The sequence below is a fragment of the Lissotriton helveticus genome, chromosome 4_1, assembly GCF_964261635.1.
Source record: "Lissotriton helveticus chromosome 4_1, aLisHel1.1, whole genome shotgun sequence".
NCBI lineage: Eukaryota > Metazoa > Chordata > Amphibia > Caudata > Salamandridae > Lissotriton > Lissotriton helveticus.
In genome coordinates this window covers 1,630,367,123-1,630,393,122 of record NC_136063.1, presented here as the reverse complement: position 1 = coordinate 1,630,393,122, position 26,000 = coordinate 1,630,367,123, and the positions used below count along the sequence as shown (strand labels likewise).

The 26,000-nt window shown below is 47.0% G+C and overlaps 1 protein-coding gene across 1 annotated transcript in view; it reads left to right on the top strand.

Annotated features, from left to right (window-relative positions):
- ITGA9 (integrin subunit alpha 9) overlaps positions 1 to 26,000 on the top strand; it is a 913,294-nt gene that overhangs the window by 444,619 nt on the left and 442,675 nt on the right. Inside the window, exon 16 of the mRNA XM_078688268.1 lies at positions 1,511 to 1,660. Within this exon, the coding sequence (XP_078544394.1) occupies positions 1,511 to 1,660 (150 nt within the window). The remainder of the gene's footprint in view (positions 1 to 1,510; positions 1,661 to 26,000) is intronic.

Genomic DNA, 26,000 nt, shown 5'->3' with positions numbered 1-26,000 from the left:
TGCATGGAATAAAGCAAAGGGAGCGTTAATGAACATGAGATGGAATGTGAATTCTGTAGTTTGAGGGTGTGTGGTAGTTAGTGGAATGTCTACAAAGTTGTGCCCTTGTGTTGCGTGAATGCTATGTGAGTGTCTGTGCCATCTAGATCTGGATGTGATTGTGGGGATTGGATGCTGGTTAAGGCCCATGATTATATTTGCGCTTGCAAGTTCAGCGGAATAGGGGCTCTCTCCAAGAATCTTACTTACCCTAACAAGCCCAAGCAGGAAATACCCTTGTCTATTTTGACTCTGCTGTGAATGCCTTGCTGGTGGGATACGCTGAAGAGCTAACTGAAGTAGAGAGAAGGCAGGAAGTAGTCACTTCCTGTTCTGATGAATGATGGGAAACTTAATATAAGGTAACAAGAGATCAAACGTGAATGAACCTTCTAACAGGGCTTAAACAAGAACTTTAATTTGCAGCTACAACTGTTGTTTGTAAGGCTTGCAGTGGCAGTGGCATTTTGAAATTGCTATGCTTGTATTCTGACATATACTACTGAAAGCAGTACTGAATCCCACATTATGAGCACCTAGAACCGGGTTAGATGATGAGGAAACCAGGAGATTGCCCCATAAAGTCAGTGTCTCCAAAGGGCCAGTTGGGATGGACATCTGATCCTTCAGAAGCACTGGATCTTTGATACCTTATCCTAAATAGTAGAATCAAAGAACCAGTGCAGACCTTGACAGAAGATAGCTACTGATTCACAAACATCTGGGCTTAAGAGTTTGGAATTTACTCACATTGGTTAACACCTATTTTTGTAAATTTCAAATTGTCCTGTGACTTTCAAAGAATCATAACAGTGATCCTGGGAACCCGTGACTTCTGCAGATACCCAAGACTACTTATATCGGTACACATTTCCGTGATGAGAAATGTAATATGTCGACATTTCCTCATGTGTAAGAGACATGTAAATGCACGGTGGACCATTAATGTTTGATTTCTTCATGGGGAACATATTTCCCCAGTTTAAAGAGTAAGCCTGGCAATTTCGATTGTGAACCATCTATGTTCCCACCCTGAATGTTTACCTGCTTCTGTCACTGACAAAAATACATCTTTAACATTGTTGATGGGCAATGTGCCCCACAAACATTGTGGCTACGTATTCTGATTATTCCGTTTTCTGGGTCCCCTTAATTGGAATCCTCATACATTCATGCAGCACCTCTCTCTGAAAGTAGAAACTGGTACTGGAAGAACATAGAAACTTGATAAGGGAGAGTTAAGACAGCCACATTACACTGTAAAATCTATACTTTCATTTATTATTTTATATATTTAATCTTAGCGAAGTGTATCGTAATACTTGCATGTTGTTGCTAATCACAGAGTTACAACTATATACCGCTGTTGGCACAATGTAAAATGTTCCTGTTCGAAATGCTCCGATGCTGTGTAAATAAATAAGCATATACATTTGTTTACCATGTCAATCCTTTTTTCTTTTATATTCAGAGAAGAGTCAAAGATGTGATCTCCCCGATTGTGTTTGAAGCAGCCTACAGTCTTGGAGACCATGTTGTTGGGAATGAGGAACTGGAGCTCCCTCCTTTGAAGCCCATCCTACGGTGGAAGAAGGGACAGACGATTGCCCAGAGGAACCAGGTTAGAACCCATGCTGCTTGCAGATATGTACCTTTTCTCAGGCGTTGTCTGGTAGGCTACTATTTGTAAGGAGCACATGTATGTTGGCCATTAACACAGTGTGCATATAGAGCTAGAGATCATCTGAACTATGGTAACAGAGAGAGGGGTAACACACCACCCACCTTAAACAATCAGCAGCATAGAAAGAAAATTTGCCACAAAAACGACAACACCACATTTAGGCTAAAGCATGAAAAGTGGCTATTTCCTGGCTTCGTCTGTTGACAAAATTTTGCTTAGCCTGGTTTTCTTTTTTATTTAATTTGCAATTCTCTTTCTGTTGGTTGAGTGTTTACTTTGCGGTGGAATTATAAGGGAATGGCTTTTCTTCTGGTCACTATCCTGTTTTATGATACCTTCTGTTTGGGGACTGGTTGTCTTTTACTTGGGATTTTTTCCTGCCATCACGTTTTGTATTTTTCAGACTTAGGTCAAACTGTTTTTCTGTAAATTTCTCTAAGCTTCATAATTATTTTCCGATACTGTCGGTGCCATGTTTAGATGTTGCCTACCAGATAGTTCAACATGTCTGCTGGTGCAAATACATAATGTCAGCTTACAGTGGGTTTAGAGCCCACCCAATACCTATCATTGGCTAGCTTTACTGTCACTCTTATTTGATTTACTCTTGTTTATTAACTTGTGCGGGCTTTACTTCTTCTTCTTATGTTTATCCCTTCCCTGGAGGATGGTTGCATTACTTGTGTCCTTCCACTGCTTATTTATACAGTCACTACTTTTTTCTTTTTGTTTAAGCACTCCATGATAGTGCATGTATTTTCCAGATGTCTCCCACGTGTGCTACTCTTGCCCCCTTCGCAGCTCTGTGTTGCTCTCTCTCACTGTGTACATCTCCTCTGAACTTCGATGCATTTGCCCAAGTATCCCCTGCACTGCTTTATTGCCTACATGCTTCTCCCCTAGCTCCATGTCTCTCTCTCTCTCGTTTTGCTTCCCCCACCCGCCTCATCACTGTCACTTCCCTCTGTCGACTGTCCATGTTATTTCCACCCTACTAACCTCTGTGTTTCTTCCACCCATGCCCAACCTGCTTTAAAAATGTAACTTTTACGCTACTTTTTTCTTTTTTAGTCTTTTTACTCCAACTCGGATTGGGAACTAAAAAAAGAAAAAAATCCACTTGTGTCATTTTGAAGGCACGTGCATGCATTAGAGATACTGTTCAACATGGTTAAAAACCACTGGAAAAGCCATTAGGTCCCAAAGGCATTACCTATTGGCTTTATCAATGACTGTTTCTACTGGGGCTCACCACTGACAGGCGATAGGAGGAATAGTTCTGGATGCAGAGGAGGAAAAGTTTTAACATCTGTTCCAGCTGGGCAGGCAGTCCCCGTTTTATTGCTAAGAGAGCTGGACTCATGCATTTGTCTCTCAGACATGATGATGTGAGAGCTATCTCCACATTTTCCGAATAACTCTGGAACTAAATACTGCAACTTCATCTCTCGAGGGTCCCCTGCCAGGTATAAAGTTACCATTTTCTAATAGCTCTGTCTGCAAAATCAATTACCCACGAATAAGTCTGTACTTTGAAAATGACATTTTATAAAATCGGTGAAATGCACCGCTCTCACGCAGGAAAGCCACGATTTATCACACTTACAGCTATAACTCGTCTTCGTGATTTTGATTCCTTCAGTGAGTCTTCGTGATTTTGATTCCTTCAGTGAGTAGCTCTCTACTTAGTCCCACACAGATGTGTTGCGCTTTGCAACTCATCCGCAGCAATCAGACTTGCTTTAAAGTGCTTTCTATGTCTGAATGAGTGCTTGACAGGGCACCTTTAGACCCCTGATGTAGTGGCCTTACGCCTTCAGTAGTGTGTACTCAGCTCGCGCACTCATTGCCTGAGATACATTTTATAGAATAAATGAACGGGAGATGTTTCTGGCAGAGTTCCAGTGCAAGGATTTGGCAAAGTGACATTTTGATGTTTTAGTGCCCTTTATTCCTTTGCAAAAGGGCCTTCAGGTCTTTTGTTACACTTCAGTGTCGTGGAAAGGCGGGCGCCTTAGCCATATTGATGTAGCACTGGCCATGGCCATACAAGCAGATACATTATTTCTACACTGGTGAACTTCCATTAAATGGGAGGCATGCAGGATAACCTTTCATGCAGACATATAAAAAGCTAACGCTCCTGCCACTGTGGCAAGGCACTGCAGCTGACGCAGGCCCATTGCTTTCTTTTAGTATGTCAGCACTTGTAGTATCAGGAAAGCCTCAGCGGGCTCATGCCTCTGACGTGGACACACATTGTGCTACAATGTGAAATGATTGTGCCTTTTTCCGTTGTACAAAGCTAGCTTGGGAGCAACGTCATATTGTACAAGGATGAAGGATTGGAAGACAATTCAGGGTCATGTGCTATATTTTTGCATTAGACACTTTTTTAAAAACATTCTAAATGCTTACTATCTGAAGGACATGGAGTTTAAGTAATTTACCCTAAGTGACACGATTTTTGTCAAGTGACAAAAGCCAGAAGTAGAGCACGGGTCTTTAGGCTTTAAAGTCAGCATTTTAACCACTAGACTACATCTCAGGACCGAGGAAATAACAACAATATATTATAACAAGTTGTTTGGTAAACACCATGAACTAAATTGTCTCTTGCTGCTATCTTAATGTGTTAGTGTTTTCACTTTATGAAAAGATAAAATGATGAGCCGGCTGTGCTAGAGTTTGAACCTGTGACCTACCGTTTAAATTTGACCCAGTAAATTACTTATGACTTGAGGAGAAAGTGTACGTAGTCCTGAACTAAAAAAAAGACTTACATCACTTACGTTCAAAAGCTTCACTGCCACTAAATGTAATAAAGTATCTCCTTAGTCAGAGCCAGCGAATGCCACAACCCGCGTCCGACCACATCCCGCCTCCAGCCCATGTGTCCCTGATGCACAAGGCTCTAGGTACAAGTCGTGGCCCTCAGTGCTGGCTCCCCAAGAATCTGTGGTGGACTCTAGTCACACCCTGCAACCTGCTGCACTGTAATTGTTTTAACAGGTTGTACTTTGTAGTTGTGTTGTTATGTGCATTGTTGTGCTTGTTTTATTGTGTTGCTGCTTTGGTTTTCTGTTTTTAATTATGTGTTTTTGTTGTTATTGTCTTCTTGTTTCGATATTAGGTCGTTATGTGGTGTTATATTGTTTTGTGGTGTATTATCCTCTTTTGCTCTATTGTTTTGTGTTCTTGTATTGTGCTATCATTTGAGTTTATGTTGTGATATTGTATTGTGGAATTATGCTATTTTGTGTTTCGGCTATGTTGTGGAGCTGTTGGTCATGTGATTTTTGTTGTTGTTTTTGTCTTGTTTCGATATGGGTTTGTTGTATGGTGTTTTATTGTGTTGTGGTGTGTTATGCTGTTTTGCTCTATTGTGTTGCGTTTTTGCTAAAGACGGTGATGGATTAAACCCAAATCTGTTGACTGGGTGTGAGTGTTTGATTGGTTCAGATGCTCCGTCCATCACCACCCCCTTTTGTACCACTTTGTTCTCCATAAATTGGCAGGGTATGCTCAGACGTGAGTCCCTTGCTCACTTTGCCACTGGATTCAAGCAAGCCGGGCTGAAGACGGCTGAAATGCCAGAAACCGGTCCTCGGAAGCTTGTTTCCGGTCCTGGGAAGGCATGGCTTGGCAGTTCGGGCTGGACTGTTCCCATGAGGCACAGGGTCAGACTGATTTGCATATGGCCATGTCTGAACTGGGGTGGCAGAGTGGGCTAAAGAACGGTGATGGATTAAACCCAGATCTGTTGACTGGGTCTGAGTGTTTGATTGGTTCAGATGCTCCGTCCATCACCACCCCCTTTTGTACCACTTTGTTCGCCATAAGTTTGCAGGGTATGCTCAGACGTGAGTCCCTTGCTCACTTTGCCACTGGATTCAAGCAAGCCAGGCTGAAGACAGCTGAAATGCCAGAAACCGGTCCTCGGAAGCTTGTTTCCGGTCCAGGGAAGGCATGGCTTGGCAGTTCGGGCTGGACTGTTCCCATGAGGCACAGGGTCAGACTGATTTGCATATGGCCATGTCTGAACTGGGGTGGCAGAGTGGGCTAAAGAACGGTGATGGATTAAATCCAGATCTGTTGACTGGGTGTGAGTGTTTGATTGGTTCAGATGCTCCGTCCATCACCACCCCCTTTTGTACCACTTTGTTCGCCATAAGTTGGCAGGGTATGCTCAGACGTGAGTCCCTTGCTCACTTTGCCACTGGATTCAAGCAAGCCAGGCTGAAGACGGCTGAAATGCTAGAAACCGGTCCTCTGAAGCTTGTTTCTGGTCCAGGGAAGGCATGGCTTGGCAGTTCGGGCTGGACTGTTCCCATGAGGGACAGGGTCAGACTGATTTGCAAATGGCCATGTCTGAACTGGGGTGGCAGAGTGGGCTAAAGAACGGTGATGGATTAAACCCAGATATGTTGACTGGGTGTGAGTGTTTGATTGGTTCAGATGCTCCGTCCATCACCACCCCCTTTTGTACCACTTTGTTCGCCATAATTTGGCAGGGTATGCTCAGACGTGACTCCCTTGCTCACTTTGCCACTGGATTCAAGCAAGCCGGGCTGAAGACGGCTGAAATGTCAGAAACCGTTCCTCGGAAGCTTGTTTCCGGTCTAGGGAAGGCATGGCTTGGCAGTTCGGGCTGGACTGTTCCTATGAGGCACAGGGTCAGACTGATTTGCATATGGCCATGTCTGAACTGGGGTGGCAAAGTGGGCTAAAGAACGGTGATGGATTAAACCCAGATATGTTCACTGGGTGTGAGTGTTTGATTGGTTCATATGCTCCGTCCACCACCACCCCCTTTTGTTTTGTACCACTTTGTTCGCCATAAGTTGGCAGGGTATGCTCAGACGTGAGTCCCTTGCTCACTTTGCCACTGGATTCAAGCAAGCCGGGCTGAAGACGGCTGGAATGCCAGAAACCGGTCCTCGGAAGCTTGTTTCCGGTCCAGGGAAGGCATGGCTTAGCAGTTCGGGCTGGACTGTTCCCATGAGTTACAGGGTCAGACTGATTTGCATATGGCCATGTCTGAACTGGGGTGGCAGAGTGGGCTAAAGAACGGTGATGGATTAAACCCAGATCTGTTGACTGGGTGTGAGTGTTTGATTGGTTCAGATGCTCCGTCCATCACCACCCCCTTTTGTACCACCGCCTTTTTGTATTGTGGTACCATTTGGGTTTGTGTTGTGGTAGTGTACTGTACAATTGTGCTATTTTGTGCTACTGTGAAATGTGGACTTTACCATTAAGCAAACAATTTAGTTTGCAAATTAATTCAAAACCGGTTTAAGAACAAGAAATTCAAGCAAAATACGAATTGGATTGTTAAAGATTTTCTCTAATGCTGACTTTGGTGTAAATTTGTCAGAAGTTTTTGGCGCAGCACAGGGGAAAAAATCCTACATGACTTAAACTGGAAATTTGCATTTTTGGACAGTCATCAATATGACTTTGCACACCCTTGGCCAACCTGCACAGATTGAAACTGAGAACCTTAGTTAGTTAAACAAACTACGTGACTGCCAGATTGTGTGCTTATTTATCCAAGGGTACCAAGTTATTAACAAAAACATAGATATACAAAAGATTAGCCCCTAAAACCCCAGGGCAACTTTTTTTTACTGGAAATGTATTGAATGACTTTCAACTAAACCACAAAAAGGGCGTATTCTGAATACATTTCTATCTTCTTGTTGAGCTTTGTGTAAATGCATTTCAATCGTTTTTGCTGTAGCGGAAACCAAAAATGCCTCTGAGACTTAAAATAATAAACACTGCTCTTCCTCTTCCCAATAAATAACTTGTTCACCACTAACGAATCGGCACGAAGTTTGAAATGAAAAATTCAACTTAAATGCATCATGTGCCTGCCACATTACATGAGGATTTGCCAAATAGTCCCTAAGTTATTAACTAATCAAATAATCTTGTTCCAGTAATAGTCTTCAATTAACCATTAATTGAATTGCTCTCATGGGTATGTGTGTGTGCCATGGTTGTGTATGAACACATGCTGTATTTATACATGCGCACGCACACTTTACAAGAGCATTTCAATGTTACATATATCTTAACTGCTTATAAATTTGTTAAAATAAATCAGTACACTAAAATATTTGTTTTAACTAATGTATTTAATTATTGGCAAACAGATATTCTCCGTCGGCCTGGTGGAGGACTTAGCATCTGTCCGGCCGAAGATACTCAGGCCTGCCAAATTTAGAAATGACCGCCAAGCTGACAGTCATTTCAAAAGCATTGGCAGGAAGCAAAGTCATGGCGGTTCCTGTCAATGGTTTTTTAAGTTTGACGCACGGCTCCGCCAATGAGATGGAGCTGTTTGTCAAACTTATTTTTTTACTTTCAAAAAGAAAATTCCAAAATCGGATTTTCTTTTTGAAAATAAAAAAATGCTCCCCTCACCATGGGAGTTATCGGCCATGACGAAGGGAGCATTGAGCAGTTTTCACCGCCCCTTACCTCCACGGTTTTCTTGGAGGTAAGGGGCAGTGAAAAAACACCTGTATTTCGGCCTATCTAAATTAGGTGGGTAGACTTAGAGTTCGGCCCCTGACACCCCTTCCTCCGTCAGGCCATCATAGACGGGGTCTAACCGAAGCGGAGATGGGGTAGTCTTCGCCGTGGTTATACAAAAGGTCTGTCTGCATTTATATTTAGCGGGCGGACCTTTAGGTTGGTGGTAAGGATACTCTCCCCATTGTGAGGGAGTATCCTTATTGCCAACATACAAATCAAGCCCTAGATGTCTTTACTATTTTATCGTGTTCATAATGCGTTCATTCAGTGTTAAACCAATAAAACAAATAGCGAACTGCGCTTGTTCTTTCCCAGCCAGGCTCTTATGCAAGCCACGTTTCTCAATGGTCTTTTCAGTAAGCCCAATTTTATGGACGCTGTGTAAAAGTATTCTAAAAGATCAAAAATATGATAATACACCAGACCACTACATCAGAGAACGGTCTAACAGAGCACTGCAAGTTTGTGTGAAAATCAAGTGAATCGCATATTTTGGCAAAGATTGAACACATGTAGCATATTCACTCCACTCTATTGTTTCAGTTTTACTGACAGAAAAATTCTCCTCCCTTAGTTACTGGTTATGACAAGACCAGAGCGAAATGTACATTATGACAGCATAATCTCACATAACTTCCACACTCTCCTGTTAAACTTCTTGTGCGAAATGCCTAAAATCAAGCCAGTACACCAGACTGCATAATTTTTCATCTATTCGGTCTCAGCTTTCCTGCCCCCCAGACACACCAGCCAGCCCACCATCTCCACCTGGACGCCGATCACGGCCGAAGACACTACCTCAACCATGAAAGGCATCCACTGAGGGGACCCCACTGTCCCCTGCCCTCCACACATCTACCACACAGCCGCCATCTCACCTGAACTACAACACAACATTAACACCACCTTTGAAACAGGCACCTTCCCAGACAACTGGAAACACGCAGAAGTCAGGCCCCTGCTCAAGAAGCCCTCAGCTGACCCCATGTACCTAAAAAAACTACCGGCCCATCTCGCTCCTCCCCTTCGCGGCCAAAGTTGCGGAGAAAACAGTCAACAGGGAACTGACAAGATTCATCGAAGACAACACCATCCTCAACCCGTCCCAATCACTATTCCGAAGCAACCACAGCACCGAGACCGCCCTACTCGCCGCCACAGACGACATCTGCACATTCCTGGACCAAGGGCAATCTGCAACCCTGATCCTACTCAACCTATCAGCAGCCTTCGACACCGTCTCCCACCGCACACTCGCCACCAGACTACACAACGCCGGCATACAAGGTACCGCCCTAGACTGGATCCGATCATTTCTCACCAGAAGAAGCCAAAGGATCAGACTGTCACCCTACCTCTCCGATCCCACGGAAACCACCTTTGGAGTTCCACAGGGGTCATCACTAAGCCCCACCCTCTTCAACATCTGCATGGCCCCCCTCGCGGCCTTCGTCCAACAACACAGCCTCAACATCATATCCTATGCTGACGACACCCTGCTCATCCTCTCCCTCACCAAAGATCCCACCACCGCCAGTCTCAACTTCCTGAAAGGAATGCAAGACATTGCAGTCTGGATGACCAACAGCTTCCTGAAGCTCAATGTCAAGAAGACTTGAAGTCCTTGTCTACAACACTTGGTGGCCCACCGACCCCCTCGGACCATGCCAGAAACCTCAGCATCGTACTCAACTCATCCCTCACCATGAATCAACAGGTCAACGCCATTGCCTCCAGCTGCTTCAACACCCTCCACATCCTCCGTTAGACGTTCAAATGGATCTCCCTGAGTCAAGAAAGACAGTCACCCATGCACTCATCACCAGCAGACTGGGCTATGGAAACGCAGTCTACGCCCCAAACTCCAGATGATACAGAACACCGCTGCCAGACTCGTCATCCCGCAGCACGAGCACATCAGCCAACACCTAAGAAAGCTCCACTGGCTTCCCGTGGAGAAAAGAGTGACTTTCAAAATCCTCACCCACTTCTATAAATGCCTACACAACACCAGACCCAAATACCTCAACGACAGAATCACCTTCCACATACCCAAAAGAAACCTCGGATAAGCCAACCTCGCACTGGCCGAAACCCTGCACATCCACAGAGCCAGAGCAGGTGGAAGATCCTGGAATGAGCTCCTGGAAGACATCAGACGTGCTTCCTCCCTGAAAACCTTCATGAAGACCCTCAAGACCTGGCTCTTCGGCTAAACAGATCTGCCGACCCGCCCCCAGCGCCTTGTGCCCCTCATGCGTGCGTAGCACGCTCACAATTCCCTGATTGATTGATTGATTCGGAAAAATCCTACTGTGAGAGCACATTAACGATGTGAATAAACTGAAAGTGAGTGCCTCCTGTTTGATTCACCTACAATGTAGCGCTATTTTTTTAATGGATGTGAGCACACCTTTCGCACAAAAAAATAGAACTTTATGCTGGGTTTGCATTTTGTGTAATTTTTGGGAAAGTTCATGTGATTACACAAAAGGAAATTGCGCAAATTTTGCACATTGCTCATGACCTCTGGGTCACTGCATTATTTCAGCCGCGAGCATTCATCTCACTCAGCCTTCCTGCCAGCTTGTTGTTTATTAGCAGATGCACAGTCTGTGATTTCCAGGCTGTCATGTTTTTGTTCTGAAGTGGTGCTTCATGCGGGGTACTGCAGTTTAAGTTGTCCTAAATTTCAGAGGCACAGAGATATTAAGTGTTTTGCAAAATGTTCACTCATGGTGTAAGTGGGGACATGTGAGCTTAACTCAAGACCCTCTCACCCCAGATCCTGTGCTTTGTTGGCTAGACCACACCCGATCAGGACAGTACTCCATCCATGTATCTGTCCTCCTCTCAAAGCATTCCTTTCGTGAGGACCTTTTAAATGTAGAGTGTATAATGCTTGGAGATCCGGATTGGTTGACCTCCAAGCATTGATCGTGACAAGCGCAAGACAGCACATTAATTCCTCTGTATAGCATCATAAATTCAAATTTTGTGAACATTGTAGACCTCAAATTGTGCAGCAGCAGTTCTACCGACATGCGGCTTGGAACCATCCATAAAGTACTTTTTTCTCATTGTGAAGCAAGAGGATGACATGCTGAGCCATGCCTTCTCCTCCTCGGGCAAGTGGCGCATGGTGGCTGTGCAATAATAAACACATTAGGTTAAAAACAGAGATTGAAGATCACAGGCTTATTGTTTTTTTTAAGATTCAGAGTTCATTTTAGTTTAAAGTACACAATCCAGGTTCCCTCCCAAACCCTTTAATAATTCTGTATTCAATTGTTAATTTAAGCTTGAACAAATGTGCGTAGAAATGTTCGTCGACACTAGTTAAACTGTTCAGAAGATTGGAGTAACTCAACTGCTGGGCTAACTCAAAAGTATAGTGAGATGCATATAGGGCTCAGAGACAACTAAGTTGCCCTCATATTAGACTACGAGAATTATTTTAGGGGAATGTTTCCTACATTGGTATGGAGAGTGTGCAGTCAGTCATGTCCCAAGTTTACCATGTAGCAAGTCTCTTAATATTTTTTGACCTCAGAACACACAACTATCATGCGTGTAAGCAAAGGTCCCACATTGTAAGGGATTGCGACCCAAAGCTGGGTGGCTCTATGGTCCGAGAAGGCACACCAAGTACACACCACTCCTTTTCTGTAAGCCTAAAAAAGTGTTGAGTGGATTTTGATAAGGCAAAAAATGGGTTTAAGTTAGATACGTAAGGATATTGAAAAGCTCCACTTTTGTCAGCTTGTCTTGCACACTGTGAATTGATAAACATGTTCCATTGCTCTATAACAGCCAAATTGTACATGTAATAACATATCATTATTCAGTTTGTTTTCAAGATAGTAAAAACAAAAAAAGGTCTTATCTTTTCATCAATTTTTAACACATGATAGAGTCCTGAAATAATTCACACAGTGAAAAAGTGCCACCCCCCTGTGCAAAAAAATAAATAAAAAGGTTTTCCAATGTTCATGTGAATTGGTACACATAAGAAAGATCCAGCAATATAAGGATAGATTTAGGGGGCTATCACACCTATGCTTATAGTTGTAGAACGCACAGAACCCATTCAAAAGGACTATGTTGACAATTCACGTTGTTTGGAAGGAGGGTATGAAGGAGATGCCCTGTTCGTCAGTGTTCTTCTCAAAAACATCTTAGACATAGTCTTTCCTGAGACACAGTCGACGCGTTTCAACCTGTGTATGTAGATTGTGGATCTCTTCAGGGACAATGATCTATCCTTAGTCTGTGTGTAAAGAGAGGGGAGAATCACATCCCTCTTCTGTACAGGGAAGTGTATGTATTTGTTGAGATAGTGCACACTGCTGTGCATGAGAAGAATATCATCAACTGGGGATGGTGGGGGGGCAGGAGGACACATTGAGTCACCAATTCTTTGTGAATTAGATTGACTGTATCAACAGGTATGGAAATGTTATGTATGTGCTCACACCTTTCTTGTCTTGCATGGGGATTCAGATATTATAAACCTGTTATTTGGAAAACAAACATGAGAGACAGATGAGGAACTTTCTTGTGGTCTGCGTGTTACATTACAGTACTTTGTAATGAGTCAAATCTCACCTCCTCTGCTAGTTACTTGTCTCTGATGTAGACGGTACCAGCACATAAGGAGTCACCAGTTTCTATGTTCTCTTGGGGCCTCGGTGCGTGGTAGTAATCAATCTTAGTGGAGCATTTAGCTCTGATTAGTTTTGAGTGACGAGGCTGTGGGTCCAAGTACCGGTGTCCTGCTCCTGAGTATGCTGGTATGATGCTGGTCTGACTACAAGGATATTTTAGGCATACATTTGTCAGGGGAACCAATTATGTATTGGCTTGTTCGGTAGGAATCCTCATTATGCTGAGACGTGAACGCATCATGGCTTTATGCACCATTCGGAAGCGTTAGTTGGGTGTGGGGCCAGGAACATCTGAAGAAACAACTGAAACTGGGCAACCAGTAGCAACTTTAAATAAATTATTATGACATTATTTTAATGAGTACAAAATCCAAGGAAATTGGTTCTGCTTCCTTCAACTTTGTATTGTGGGTCGGATGGTTTGGCAAATTACAACCTAAATTGGAATTATGGCAGGTATCAATCGATGTATGTGTCAGGTGCATGTCTGAATGTATTTCAAACTCTTATATTCTAGTAAAATTATGTTGCTTTGTTAAGGCCTCGGGTTATGGGTTTGAGGTTGGGATTTAGGATTAGTCTGTCTTCATCTTTAAGTAGATTTGTTTCACTCTTTCTGCCTATCACATTCTATTTGGTCACATCCAAGGATGTTCACTTCAATTGCTCGCCTGTGTGTTCATTCTCCATGAATTGTTCAAACAGTAGTGCTCACACAATTTTATACCTAAACCTTAATTTACATTAGAAAATCCATTTGTGTACTTCTTGATTTGTTTTATCAATGCAGAGAAAATAGCAGGGACAGATTATCCTTTGTACCACATGTTTGGTTTTGCAAGTGGAGAGAGCGTAATATTTTATCTTGATGTCGTTATATATGAACTTGGTGCCTTGTAGAACAGGTGAGCACTAAAGAGTTTGAATTTCCCGAAAATTCAATCCCATGTTTCTCCATCCTCTATTCCTTGTCCCCAATCCACAAGAGTACTGAAAACTGCCAGGTTGGCCAGTAGTTTCTGGATGTAAAAATAACAGTCCCTTATGAAGGCACTACACTACAAGAGTCTTTTGTGAGCCCCTACACCCTGTGACCTCAGTGTGCCTTATCTGGTCCTTGAGTGAGACCCTCCTGTCTGGGCTGGGAGTGAGCTGCATTATGTCACAGGGCTGAGCTAGCCATTGAAAGTCATACAGGTCTGCCTATAATCCCTAAATGCAAAGCTCTTAAAAGTCAAAACAGTGACTGGAGTGGACTGGAGTTTTTCCCTATTTCCAAGGTTCCATAAGTGGAGCTCTGCCAAGTATGTCTTTGTGTTGTGCCTTTTGCCCCCAGTCACCATGGCGAACCAGGGACCCTGGAGAGTGGCCTGCAAGGGACAGCTCTAATCTTCCTCACTTACTGGCGTAGCCTTCTTTTCGAATTCACTTCCGGGTTTTAGATGGTGACAGAACCTGTGGCAGCTGCTGAACCAGACCGCAGTTGCTCCTGGCTCCGTTGTGGCCTTTTTGCAAAACCCCGAGGCATGCACAGGAAAAATCAGGCCAGGGGTACAGCAATGGTGGGCCCCTGAAGGGTTGCACATTGCAAGATAAAAGCCCCCCCCCCCCCCGTTATTCTGAGGTACAAATGCTAAAGTGATGTACTAGGTGTTTAGTTCTGGGTCCTACAGTTGGAAAGCCCTAGGACAGCAGAGCTAAAAGGACCCAGGATACTAATGGAGTCGAGTACCCTCTACTTCCCCTTTGCCAGACACCTATGAACTTTGCATATTTCTCTACCCAGATAAGGAGAGAGAGTAGCCCATTGCAGTCGGCCAGATGATTGTGCAGCCTCTGCCTTAAAACAAGCATTGGGAAAGCCAATAGCTCTCACCTATACAAGAGCTATTGGCTTTGGCAATGTGTTTTTGCCATTTTGTATACCAGTGTGGCTTTTGTTCAGTTAGTAGCGTGGAGTGTCCTATGGTGGAGTGGGGGAGAGGGGGTAGAGTGTCGTAGACTGGATTTGTTGGGGTAGAGTGTTGTAGAGTGGAGTAGGGGGAGTAGTGTAGTAGACTGCCTAATTTGTAAAAGAAAAAAAGGGCCGGGGCCCTTGTCAGGAGGCCCCTGTAGGTGGCTCCACCCATTTGCCCTGACAGCACTGATAATGTCAGTATCAACACACCTTCTAACATTCACTCTTCTACAAGAGTGACAATGGAGACTAATACAGCCCCAAAGATAAAAGAAAGGCTCGTATGGCAGGTATTAGTAAGTCTCAAAGTATATTGAATCAATAAACAACTATGAATGTACTCATCCCTTTGTTAGACAAACAAAGCCATCATGTGGCAGACTTTCATAGTTGCTGGTATTGACAATTAAGTGCTGGTGCCGAGCACTGGAAACCACAGGATCAAATTAAGCACTGGTCATAGAGTTGAGTAGAGGGGAGCAGAGTTCAGTGGCAGAGAGTCGTAGAGTGCAGTGTCAAAGAAGGCAGTGTTATAGAGTGGTGTGGCATAAAGGGTGTGGTGTAGAGTGGAGTGGTGTAGAGTGGAGTGGAATTGGGTGGAATAGGGTGGAATGGGTTGGCGTGGATTGAGGACTGGGGTAGATTGGACTGGAGTAGATTGGGGTGGATTGGATTGGGGAAGAGTGGGTTGGATTGAGTAGAGTGGGGTGGATTGGAGTGGGTGGACTGGATGGGGTGGATTGGAGTGAAGTGAATTGAAATGGTGTGAGGTGGATTGGATTGGGGTGGAATGGATTAGAGTGGGGTGAATTAGAGTGGAGTGAAGGGGCAGATTGCATTGCAGTGGGGTGAATTGGAATGGAGTGGGGTGGATTGGACTGGAGTGGGGTGGATTGGATTGGAGGCGGGTTGATTTGAGTGTGTTGGGCTGACTGTATTGGAATGAGTGGGGGAACTGAACTAGGGTGGGTGGATTGTATTGGGATAGAGTGGAGTGGATTGGAGTAAAGTGGGGTTGATTGGACTGCAGTGGAGTGGGATGGATTAGATTGGAGAGGGGTGGATTGAAATGGGATGGGGTGGGGTGGACTGGACTGTGGTGGATTGGAGAGAGGTGGATTGGTGTGGGTGAATTGGAATGGAGTGGAGTGGAATAGAAAGGGTGGAATGGAGTGTAGTGAATTGGAGTGGGATGGATTGGATTAGCTTGGGGTGGATTGGAGTGGAGTTGATTTAATCTGGCTGGATTGGGGTGGATTGGACTGCTGTGAGGTGGATTGGATAGGGATGAGGTGGATTGGCTTGGAATGGGGTGGATTGGGGCAGATTGGAGTGGTGCAGATTGGATTGATGCAGATTGTTTTGGATTGGGGAGGATTGTTTTGGATTGGGGAAGATCATTTTGGATTGGAGTGGGGTGGATTGTGCTGCATTGGATTGAAGTGGGGTGGATTGTGAGGGAATGGGATGGATATTGGTGAAGTGGATTGGATTAGAGAGGGCCAGATTGGATTGGGGTTGCTTAGATTGGTGTGGGGTGGACTGGATTGGAGTGGGGTGGGAAGGATTGGAGTGGGTTGAATTGTAATGGAGTGGGTGGATTGGATTGAAGTGGAGTGGATTGAAGTGGGGCGACTGGAGTGGGGCAGATTGGAGTCAGGTGTATTGGGGGGCAGATTGTTTTGGAGTGGAGCAGATTGGAGTGGGGCAGATTGGAGTGGGGCAGATTGGAGTGGGGCAGATTGGAGTGGGGCAGATTGGAGTGGGGCAGATTGGAGTGGGGCAGATTAAAGTGGGGCAGATTGGAGTGGGGTGGATTAGAGTGGGGCAGACTGTTTTGGATTGAAGTGGGGCAGATTGTTTTGGATTGTTGTGGGACAGATTGTTTTGGATTGAGTGGGGCAGATTGGTGTGGGGCAGATTGAAGTGGGGCAGATTGTTTTGGATTGGAGTGGAGTGGATTGTAGTGATTGGTTTGTAGTGGGGTGGATTGGGGTAGGGACTGGATTGGAGTGCAGTGAATGGGAGTGGGGTGGATGGGAGTGGGGCACATCAGAGTGGGACAGTTTGGAGTGAGACAGATTATTTTGGATTGGAGTGGGGTAGATTGGAGTGGGGCAGATTGAAGTGGAGCAAATTGAGTGGGGCAGATTAGACTAGGGCAGACTGTTTTGGATTGGAGTGGGGTGGGTGGGAGTGGGACAGATTGTCTTGGAGTGGAGGGGGGCAGATTGAAGTGAGGCAGATTGGATTAGAGCGGGCAGATTGATTTGGATTGGTTGGAAAGAGTTAATATACTCATGATCACATTGCTGGGCCGCAATACAAGGGACCGTGCCAAACACTTACGCAATATTACCACACAGGTATATCGATATATAAGGCACATTGAAAGACACACATTTATCTTGGGTGAACTCACCTAATTTATAACTGCTGTACGCGGAAATTTCTGAATGTGAGGCGGTTGATTCATGCCGTTTGTCACTTCTTTCACTTCCCCTGATGAAGTTCCCAGTATGGAAAGGAAACGCGTTGGCTGGAGTATCTATGTTTGATGTCTTTTAACATGAATTAAAATAAAGAAACTATATTTTTGCGTCCACAATTGACTACTGGACTTTGTGAGTTGTGCACCCACATTGGACATAAAACTATTCTTTGATCTGGAGCACAGTGACGTCACGCAACGGCTGACATTGGGGTAGTTTTGCACTACCAAACTCACTAACTGGAACTGGCGTGAGGGGCGGAACTAGTGGTCAGCCGTTGCTCCACTTGCCATACATTGTAAAATATTTTCACGGAAACTGTGATAAGTGGGATTCGGATCTGTAGGAGTGATCCTATTAAGTTGATATGATTCAACAATAATCAACATTAAATTAAAAAAACTAAATTAAATATGAGTGAAATGAGGCTATTGTGGAGTTGGAATGCAGAGGTTCTTGAACTGTTTTCCTTTGTTTGGTGATGGTGTTTAGTTGAACTGGTTGGTTTCTCACTTAAATGCTGTTAAGGACATGGCATGAGTAACCTTAAGGTGGAAAGGATTGAGATTGTTTGGATGGGGTGAGGGTGTACATGTCAGGTGAGCTATGGGACTAGAGCATGGAATGTGAAGTGTGAACTCAGAGATGTGTTTGGTTGGGGTAATGAAGTATTGACAGCCAGAATTTGTGTTGAAAGACTTGCTGTCAGAGACTGCAGTGGTCTCTAGAAAACCTTGGTCAAGGGAGCACCCTGGGTTCACTGATGAAGCCCAATAAGGCTGGTATACTGATGATTGTTGCTTCTGTTCCTGTGCAGAAGAATTAGGCCCAGCAATATATTAAAAAAATGCAGTAGGTTGATTGCATAAAAGTATTCTACATCAATCAATCATTAATAATAAAACATTAAAATTACAATAAGCACATTCCAATATAATTACAAACTATAGTTAAAATCTAAAAAATAGAATAGTTTATGTTAAAATAGCAGGCAATTCCTGAAGATTTAAACAATGTTGGCGACTTTCCCCTTAATATATGTATTGCATCCAAGCTACAAAATTAATCTTCTTCTTATAGCTGACAAAAAGAACGAAGCGACACAGTAACAGACAAAAGGGTTTAGCTAATAACTGGAGATAATATAAAGCAGGTATATCGTTTAATGACAGGACACTTTTATGTTACATTGTCCAAAATACCATTGTCAGGCTCAGTCAAGGGCAGGCCATTGAACGCTGCTTCTAGTAAATGATAGATCTATTGATGATACATAACACCGTGTTTAGGTTTACTGACACCACAGCTTTATCCGCGTTAGCGTTGCCTATAACATAAGCCTTGTTCTTCAATGCCTAGTTAGAGATCTACGTTCAACTTTTTGTAAGAAATTAAGAACACATGAAGAATAATAGTCTCACACGATATTATTTCATCTCCTTTACTTGAAAGGAATTTTCAAAACCACTTTTGGCTTAAAAATGACATGGTTGATATAAAGATAGTGAGTGTTTTGAAGGCCAAGTTAAAATTAAATTACAGTGGCTGCCTACAGGCAAGTTTGTAATTTTTCATGAACCTCCTAAGTGTTATTTTAACGTCGGAGTGCTTTCTGTGTTTGATACTGTTGGGGTGAAGGAGTCTGGAAGCCTGACAGTGGAGGATGTTTGGTGTGATTATGGCATAGATACTGTTGAAATATCTCTTTAGGTGTCAGGGTGGTGTAGGGGTGCTCACTGTGAATGAAGGGTAGGTGATTTAGGGGTCTAGGAGTGCTGGCTATGAACAGTTACGTTGGAGTGTTGGTAATAGTGGGTGATCTTGAAATATTGGTTCAGCTGTCAAAGTATTGTAGGAGTGTTGCCTGTAGATGATAGCTCGAGGCAAACAAACACTTGTAATTTATATTCAAATGGTGGCATTTCATTCATCTGACATTGTTATGTGGCTAGTATCACTTTAAACATGTCACCCTTTGACTTAGACTGAAATGCTTTATGATTTAAAAATAAATATAAAAACCACACATGCGCATGCAGACACACACACACACATGTGCGCACAAACACACGCACACACAACACATCTATCTTCAAGACGACTGGCGAATGACTTCAAGTCTGTATTTACAAGTCTAGCATTAGTCCACTTACCGCTCTTTATAGATAGCTATGCCATCAAAGAAGTCACCAAGAATGGCTTTTACAAACTTTCCATTGAATTCCTGATACTCATTTGATATGGCTCTGCCATCAAAGGAATGAAGATTAGAAGTCTTGGAAGGTTGATACCTTTATGGAAAAGAGCTGAGATATCTCCGGAAATTATATTCTGCATGTGCTGGTGACATAGGAGGTTATTTAAGCTATGGCTGTTGCCCCGCCAGGTCAGTGGAGGCTCTGGCTTCCACTCCCGCAATGGACGATCACCTGTCATATTATGAGATCTTACCTGGCCCACCTGGTGGTGATCTCTCTGCCTTCAGAGCATCTGCCGGTTCTGTGGATGCACATAAGGCAGAGAAGTATGCCGAGCAGGTGCCTGTTTTTTATTTTTGCTTCCACTTGGTATACTTTCTTGTTTTTCTAAAACAGAGTCCCAAAGCGGGAGTTTATTTTGGATTTTTTTTAAACACAATGGCCATGATGTGGTGGGAGTGTTCTCCCTGTCAGGGCTATTGTATGTTTTCCCTGTCTGAGATTGTCACTCGTTGCTTAGTGGTTCAAGGCAGAGAAATACAGTGATGGACACCCTGCTCAACTATGACAGTCAGCCCCTCATACAGATGGGATGACTGTCCCTATAGCTTTGTGACCCAGAAGTGGATGGACTGTCAAGTCCAGGTTTCTGCTGCTGCAGCCAGATGAGGCCCTGCCTGTGGGAACTCTGCAGTTCCCCAAACTCCAAATAGCTTCGGGGAAGTGAGGTTTTGAGGCGCCAGGAGAATCATATATTTACAGCCATTCTGGCACTACACCAAACCTTAATTCTCCACCATACTTCATAGGATGGAAGTAGCAAACATCTCTCTAATTATGTGACATCATACAATAGACCCCACATGTAACCCTATATGGATCTTCCTCATGACTGTGCAGTTTTCAACATAGGATCTGCAGTGATGTAAGATAACAATAGAACTGTTTGAGTTCTCTCTGTATCATTGAAGATGATGTGTGTATATCTAGTCTCCGGATCTGGACAAAAATCTTATGCAGATCTGTAGTTTGAATATGAAAGCACTTCAATAAGCTTCGGAAAGACTTTTGACTTTTATCCGAGTCTACGAGGAATACATTTATTACCTACTGGTGTGACTAGACTTGGTAGCAATGAAACATAACATCAGATTTAGTTTCCCTACTTGTGGTCAAAATATTGTAGCTTTGTAGAGCATCAGTCAGCATTCTCAAATGCGATATAGACATATTTCATTTTACCTATTTTATTCCAACTTGCCTTTATTTTATGATAACCAGTTCCCACTGTTGCTTATCACCAGATTCACCACCAACCACTCCGCTGGCCCATGTTATTCCTATACCAGGGAAATTGGTTGTGGGCAGCATCTTGGGCCATTGGTCCCTTCCATGGGGACTGTTGGGAGCGAGGTATTCCCAACTTTGTCGAATTACAGTCCTGGTAGGTCATGAAATGGAGGATCTGAAAGAGACACGTTAGTATTAGATTCCTTACCTTAGAATATCCCCAGGCGTCAGACTGGATCCGGAAACTTTTGCGTAGCAGTACCCTTGCGCGTCGGTAGGCGTTGTCTGCGGCTCCGCGTCCGTCGTCGGCGTCGTGGGCGCCGTGATGACATCGTCAGAGTACTTAGACGCCGCCTCCGCGTGCTAACGTCAGTTCTTCTTTTTTCCGCGCCAGCAAGCGCAGATCTGGAAAAAGCAGTAACCCTAGTCATTTTTTGACTAACTTTATGATCATTTTTGATTATTCTCGAAGTCTTCTCGACTCCGACGGTGCCGTAGGGATGCCCGGCTTTAAGCACTGCGATGATTGCGACCGCCTGATGTCGGTCACGGATCCTCACCGCGTGTGTTTATCTTGTCTCGGCGTCGACCACAACGACAAGGCCTGCTCCGACTGCCGGGCCCTCTCTTCGAAAGCCAGATGGGAGCGGTCCCGCAGGCGGCTCGAACTCCGGCAGTCGGTCCCGCGGCGCGAGAGGTCCCGATCCCATGGGAGGTCGAGGAACAGGTCGCGGGCTCGGAGCCACCACAGTTCCGAGGGTAGGCCGCACTCCTCTGGGTCGAAGTCGTCGTCAGGTAAGCGGCACAAGAAGTCCAAGCGGCGTCATCGCTCTTCGGACTCCCCCCGACGCTCGCACGATGCGGCCGGGGGTTCGGAGTCGCGGGCGCCGCGTTCAACCCCATACCCTACGGTCCCTGGGCTCAACGCGACGCCGGAGGAGATTGAGCGCTTCCTCATGGCCATGAGGAAACTCTCTCCTCCGACGGGCTCCACGGCGCCTTCGGGCCCAGCGGACCCGTCTGGGACCCCTAGCGGGTCGGGGGGTTCTGCCCCGACGCCGTCGGGTGCTTCGGCGCCGGCGGCGTCGGGATAACGGGAACCTGCGGCGCCGGGCCCGAAGGCGTCGGTGGCGCCGGGGCCGAAGCACCCGATGGCGTCCCCCCGACCCGCAGAACCCCCCGACCCGCTAGGGGTCCCAGACGGGTCCGCTGGGCCCGAAGGCGCCGCGGAGCCCGTCGGAGGAGAGAGTTTCCTCATGGCGCCGCTGGACCTCCTTCGGGATCTGGTTCGTCGCCGGTGGACCTTACGACCTCCCCGGCGTCGGACCCTCAGGTGTCGCCTCCGGCGCCGTCCTCGGGCGCCGCCGTCCCCGGTTCCACCTTCGTTCCTGCTCCGGCGCCGGGACGGCCCCGATGGGCGCCGCTCCAGACGTCGTTTGGAGAATTTCACTTCTATGAACAGGCCCCATTAGTTGAGAACCCTGAATTTCAGGAGATGGGTGATGAAGAGGACTGGGAGGGGTCTGAGAACCCTCTGACCAGAGAGTGTCAGTCTTACGAGGACTGGACAGGAGACCTTGGGGAGGCCAGTGGTCTGGACACCTCTCCAGACACTGGTTTTGTCTCCCCTCCTACCGTGGCTTCGGAGGAGGGGGCAACACATAGTGTGGTGCTGATGAGGGCTGCCAAGGCCTTGGGCCTTGAGCTCCCCATCGCGGCCGTGAGGACTAACCTCCTCACTGAGGTCCTTAAACCGCAGTCAAGCTCCGCCGAGCCTCTGCTGCCCTTTAATGAGGCCTTGACCGACGTTCTTCTGGGCACTTGGTCCAAGCCCGCTACGGGTTCGCCCCTAGATAGGAACGTGGCCAGACGCCACCGCCCAGCCCCGGGCGACCCATGTTTCCTGTCCTCCCACCCTACCCCCGAGAGCCTGGTCATCCAGGCCTCCAATTCCCAGACCGCATTCCCGTCCGCCCCGCCGGACAGGGAATCCAAGAGGTATGACCAGTATGGGAAGAAGATCTTCTCGTCCCTGAGTCTGGGCCTGCGGTCTTCCAACACCGCCTGCCTCTTGGGGCGTTACACCCACTCTGTGTGGGATAAGGTCGCGAAGGTGCTGCCAGAGTGTCCGTTGGAGGTACGGGCCAAACTCGGCCAAGCCCTTGTGGAGGGCCGGGATGCAGCCAAGTATTCCATCAGGTGTGGGCTGGATACCACCGACTCGCTAGGTAGAGCGATGGCAACGACGGTGGCGATCAGACTCCACGCCTGGCTGAGGTCCGCCAATTTCTCGGCAGATGTCCAGAACACACTCATGGACATGCCGTTCGATGGCCGTCGCCTCTTTGGCGACAAGGCAGACCATGCGCTTGAGCGCTTTAAGGACTCCAGGGCTACGGCCAAGTCCTTGGGCCTCTCGGGCCAGCGCCAGCAATCGGCTGCCTTTCACTCCTTTCGTGGCCACGGAAGGGGTGCCCCCACACGCGCCGCCAGCCGCGCTCCGCAGGGCAATACCCAACGTGGTGGCGGCCGTGGGAACCGCCGTCCGGGCGGTCGGGGGCAGCGGCGAGGTCAGTCCACACCTTCCCCAACAGCATCCGCCTCAAAACCCTCCTAGTCCGTGCTTTCAGGCCCATGTGACGCCAGTGGGGGGCAGGGTTCACCATCACCACCTCCACTGGCGCACTGTCACATCGGACAGGTGGGTGCTGCAAATCGTCCGAAGGGGCTACTCCCTCCCCTTCGAGGCGACTCCTCCAGCCATGCCACCGCAGAACCACTGTGTATCGGGGGATCATTTGCGACTTCTGCAGGAGGAAGTTACAGCCCTCTTGGCCAAGGGGGGCCATCGAGCGCGTTCCTGGGCCAGAAGTAGGGTGTGGTTGCTACTCCCACTACTTTCTGGTACCCAAGAAGGGCAAAGGGGGCCTACGCCCTATCTTGGACCTACAGAACGTCAACGGCTTCCTCCGGAAGGAGAAGTTCAAGATGCTGACACTGGCTCAGGTTCTGGCTGCCCTGGACCCAGGAGACTGGATGGTAGCGTTGGACTTGCAGGACGCTTATTTTCATATCCCCGTCCTGCCTGCCCACCGGCGCTACCTGCGGTTCATGGTTGGCCACGAGCACTTTCAGTTTACCGTGCTCCCCTTCGGCCTTACCAGCGCCCCACGGGTGTTCACGAAGGTGATGGCGGTGGTCGCAGCTCATCTGCGCAGGTTAGGGGTTTCAGTCTTCCCCTACCTCGACGACTGGTTGTTGAAGGCGGGCTCGCCCCAGACAGTCGTCAGCTAACTCCAGACTACGGCAGACCTCCTGCACCAGCTGGGGTTCTCCATCAATGTGCCGAAGTCACACCTGTGCCCCACTCAGAAGCTCCTCTTCATCGGAGCGGTTCTGGACTCGGCGCGGTTTCGGGTTTATCCACCCGAACAGCGGGTCCGGGATATTCAGGCTCTGATTCCCATCTTTTAGCCGTTATCCCGGGTTTCGGTCAGGTTGACGCTGCGGCTTCTGGGGCTGATGGCCTCCTGCATCCTACTGGTGCATCACGCCAGATGGCGGATGCGGGCTCTGCAGTGGGACCTGAAGTTTCAGTGGGCCCAGCATCAGGGCAACCTATCCGACCACGTCCTGATCTCGGAGGGCACTGCGAGACAGCTGCAGTGGTGGCTTACGGACCGCGATTGGGTCAGCGGCAGATCCCTCTCCCTTCCCCAACCGGAGCACGTAGTTGTGACGGACGCGTCCCTCCAGGGCTGGGGAGGCCACATGGGAGAGGCAGAGATCAGAGGCCTCTGGTCTCCGGCAGAGGCCCGGCTCCACATCAACCTGTTGGAGCTCCGGGCGATTCATCTGGCACTGAAGGCATTCCTCCCCTCTGTCCGGGGGAGTGTAGTGCAGGTGTTCACGGACAACACCACCGCCATGTGGTACTGCAACAAACAAGGCGGGTGGGGTCGTGGACCCTTTGTCAAGAGGCTCTTCGCCTTTGGCAATGGCTGGAACGCCAGGGCGTGACCCTGGTGGCTCAACACCTGGCAGGTTCTCTGAACGCCAGGGCGGACGAGCTCAGCCGTCGGTGCATGATGGATCACGAATGGCGTCTGCACTCGGACGTGGCGCAAGGCCTCTTTCAGCGTTGGGGAGAGCCTTGGTTAGATCTATTCGCCACCGAAGAGAACGCGCAATGTCATCTGTTCTGCGCGTTGGAATTTCCAAGGCGGCACTCGCTCGGAGACGCTTTTCGTCGCGAGTGGAGTTGCGGTCTGTTGTACGCCTTTCCGCCTATACCACTTCTGCCCAGAGTGCTGAAGAAGATCAGGTGCGACCGGGCCCAAGTCATCCTTGTGGCTCCGGACTGGGCGAGAAGGTACTGGTATCCAGAGCTACTCAGTCTGTCAGTCGATCCCCCGGTTCGTCTGCCTCTTCAGGAGGACCTTCTGTCGCAGCAGCAGGGGACGGTCCTCCACCCGAACCTGTCCAGTCTCCACCTCCATGCTTGGAGATTGAGCGGCGACAGTTGAGGCCATTTGACTTGCCTCCTGAAGTTTGTAACATCATTCTGGCAGCCAGGCGTCCCTCCACAAAGTCGGTATACGCCTGCAGGTGGAACAGATTTGTGGCATGGTGCACAGCAAAGGCTGTGGATCCCCTCAATGCCACTCTTTCTGAGGTTCTTCTCTTCCTTCTTTCTCTTTCCCAGCAGGGCTCTGCTCTGGGCACTATCAAGGGCTACCTTTCTGCCCTTTCAGCCTTTCTCAGGCTGCCTGATCAACCTTCTTTATTCAAGTCCCCTATTGTAAGTAGATTTCTTAAGAGCATCACTCACACGTTTCCTCCTGTTCCGTTTGTGATGCCTCAGTGGGACTTGAACCTGGTTCTTACCTTTCTGATGTGCGCTCCCTTTGAGCCACTTCACAACTGTCCTCTTCGCCTTCTGACCTTGAAGACTGCTTTCCTGGTTGCCATCACCTCTGCCAGGAGAGTGAGTGAGCTCCAGGCCCTTTCTTGTACTCCACCTTTCCTTTCTGTCCATCCGGACAAAGTGGTGCTGCGTACCAAGCCTTCTTTCTTGCCCAAGGTTGTCACGGCCTTCCACATCGGGCAGTCTATCACCTTGCC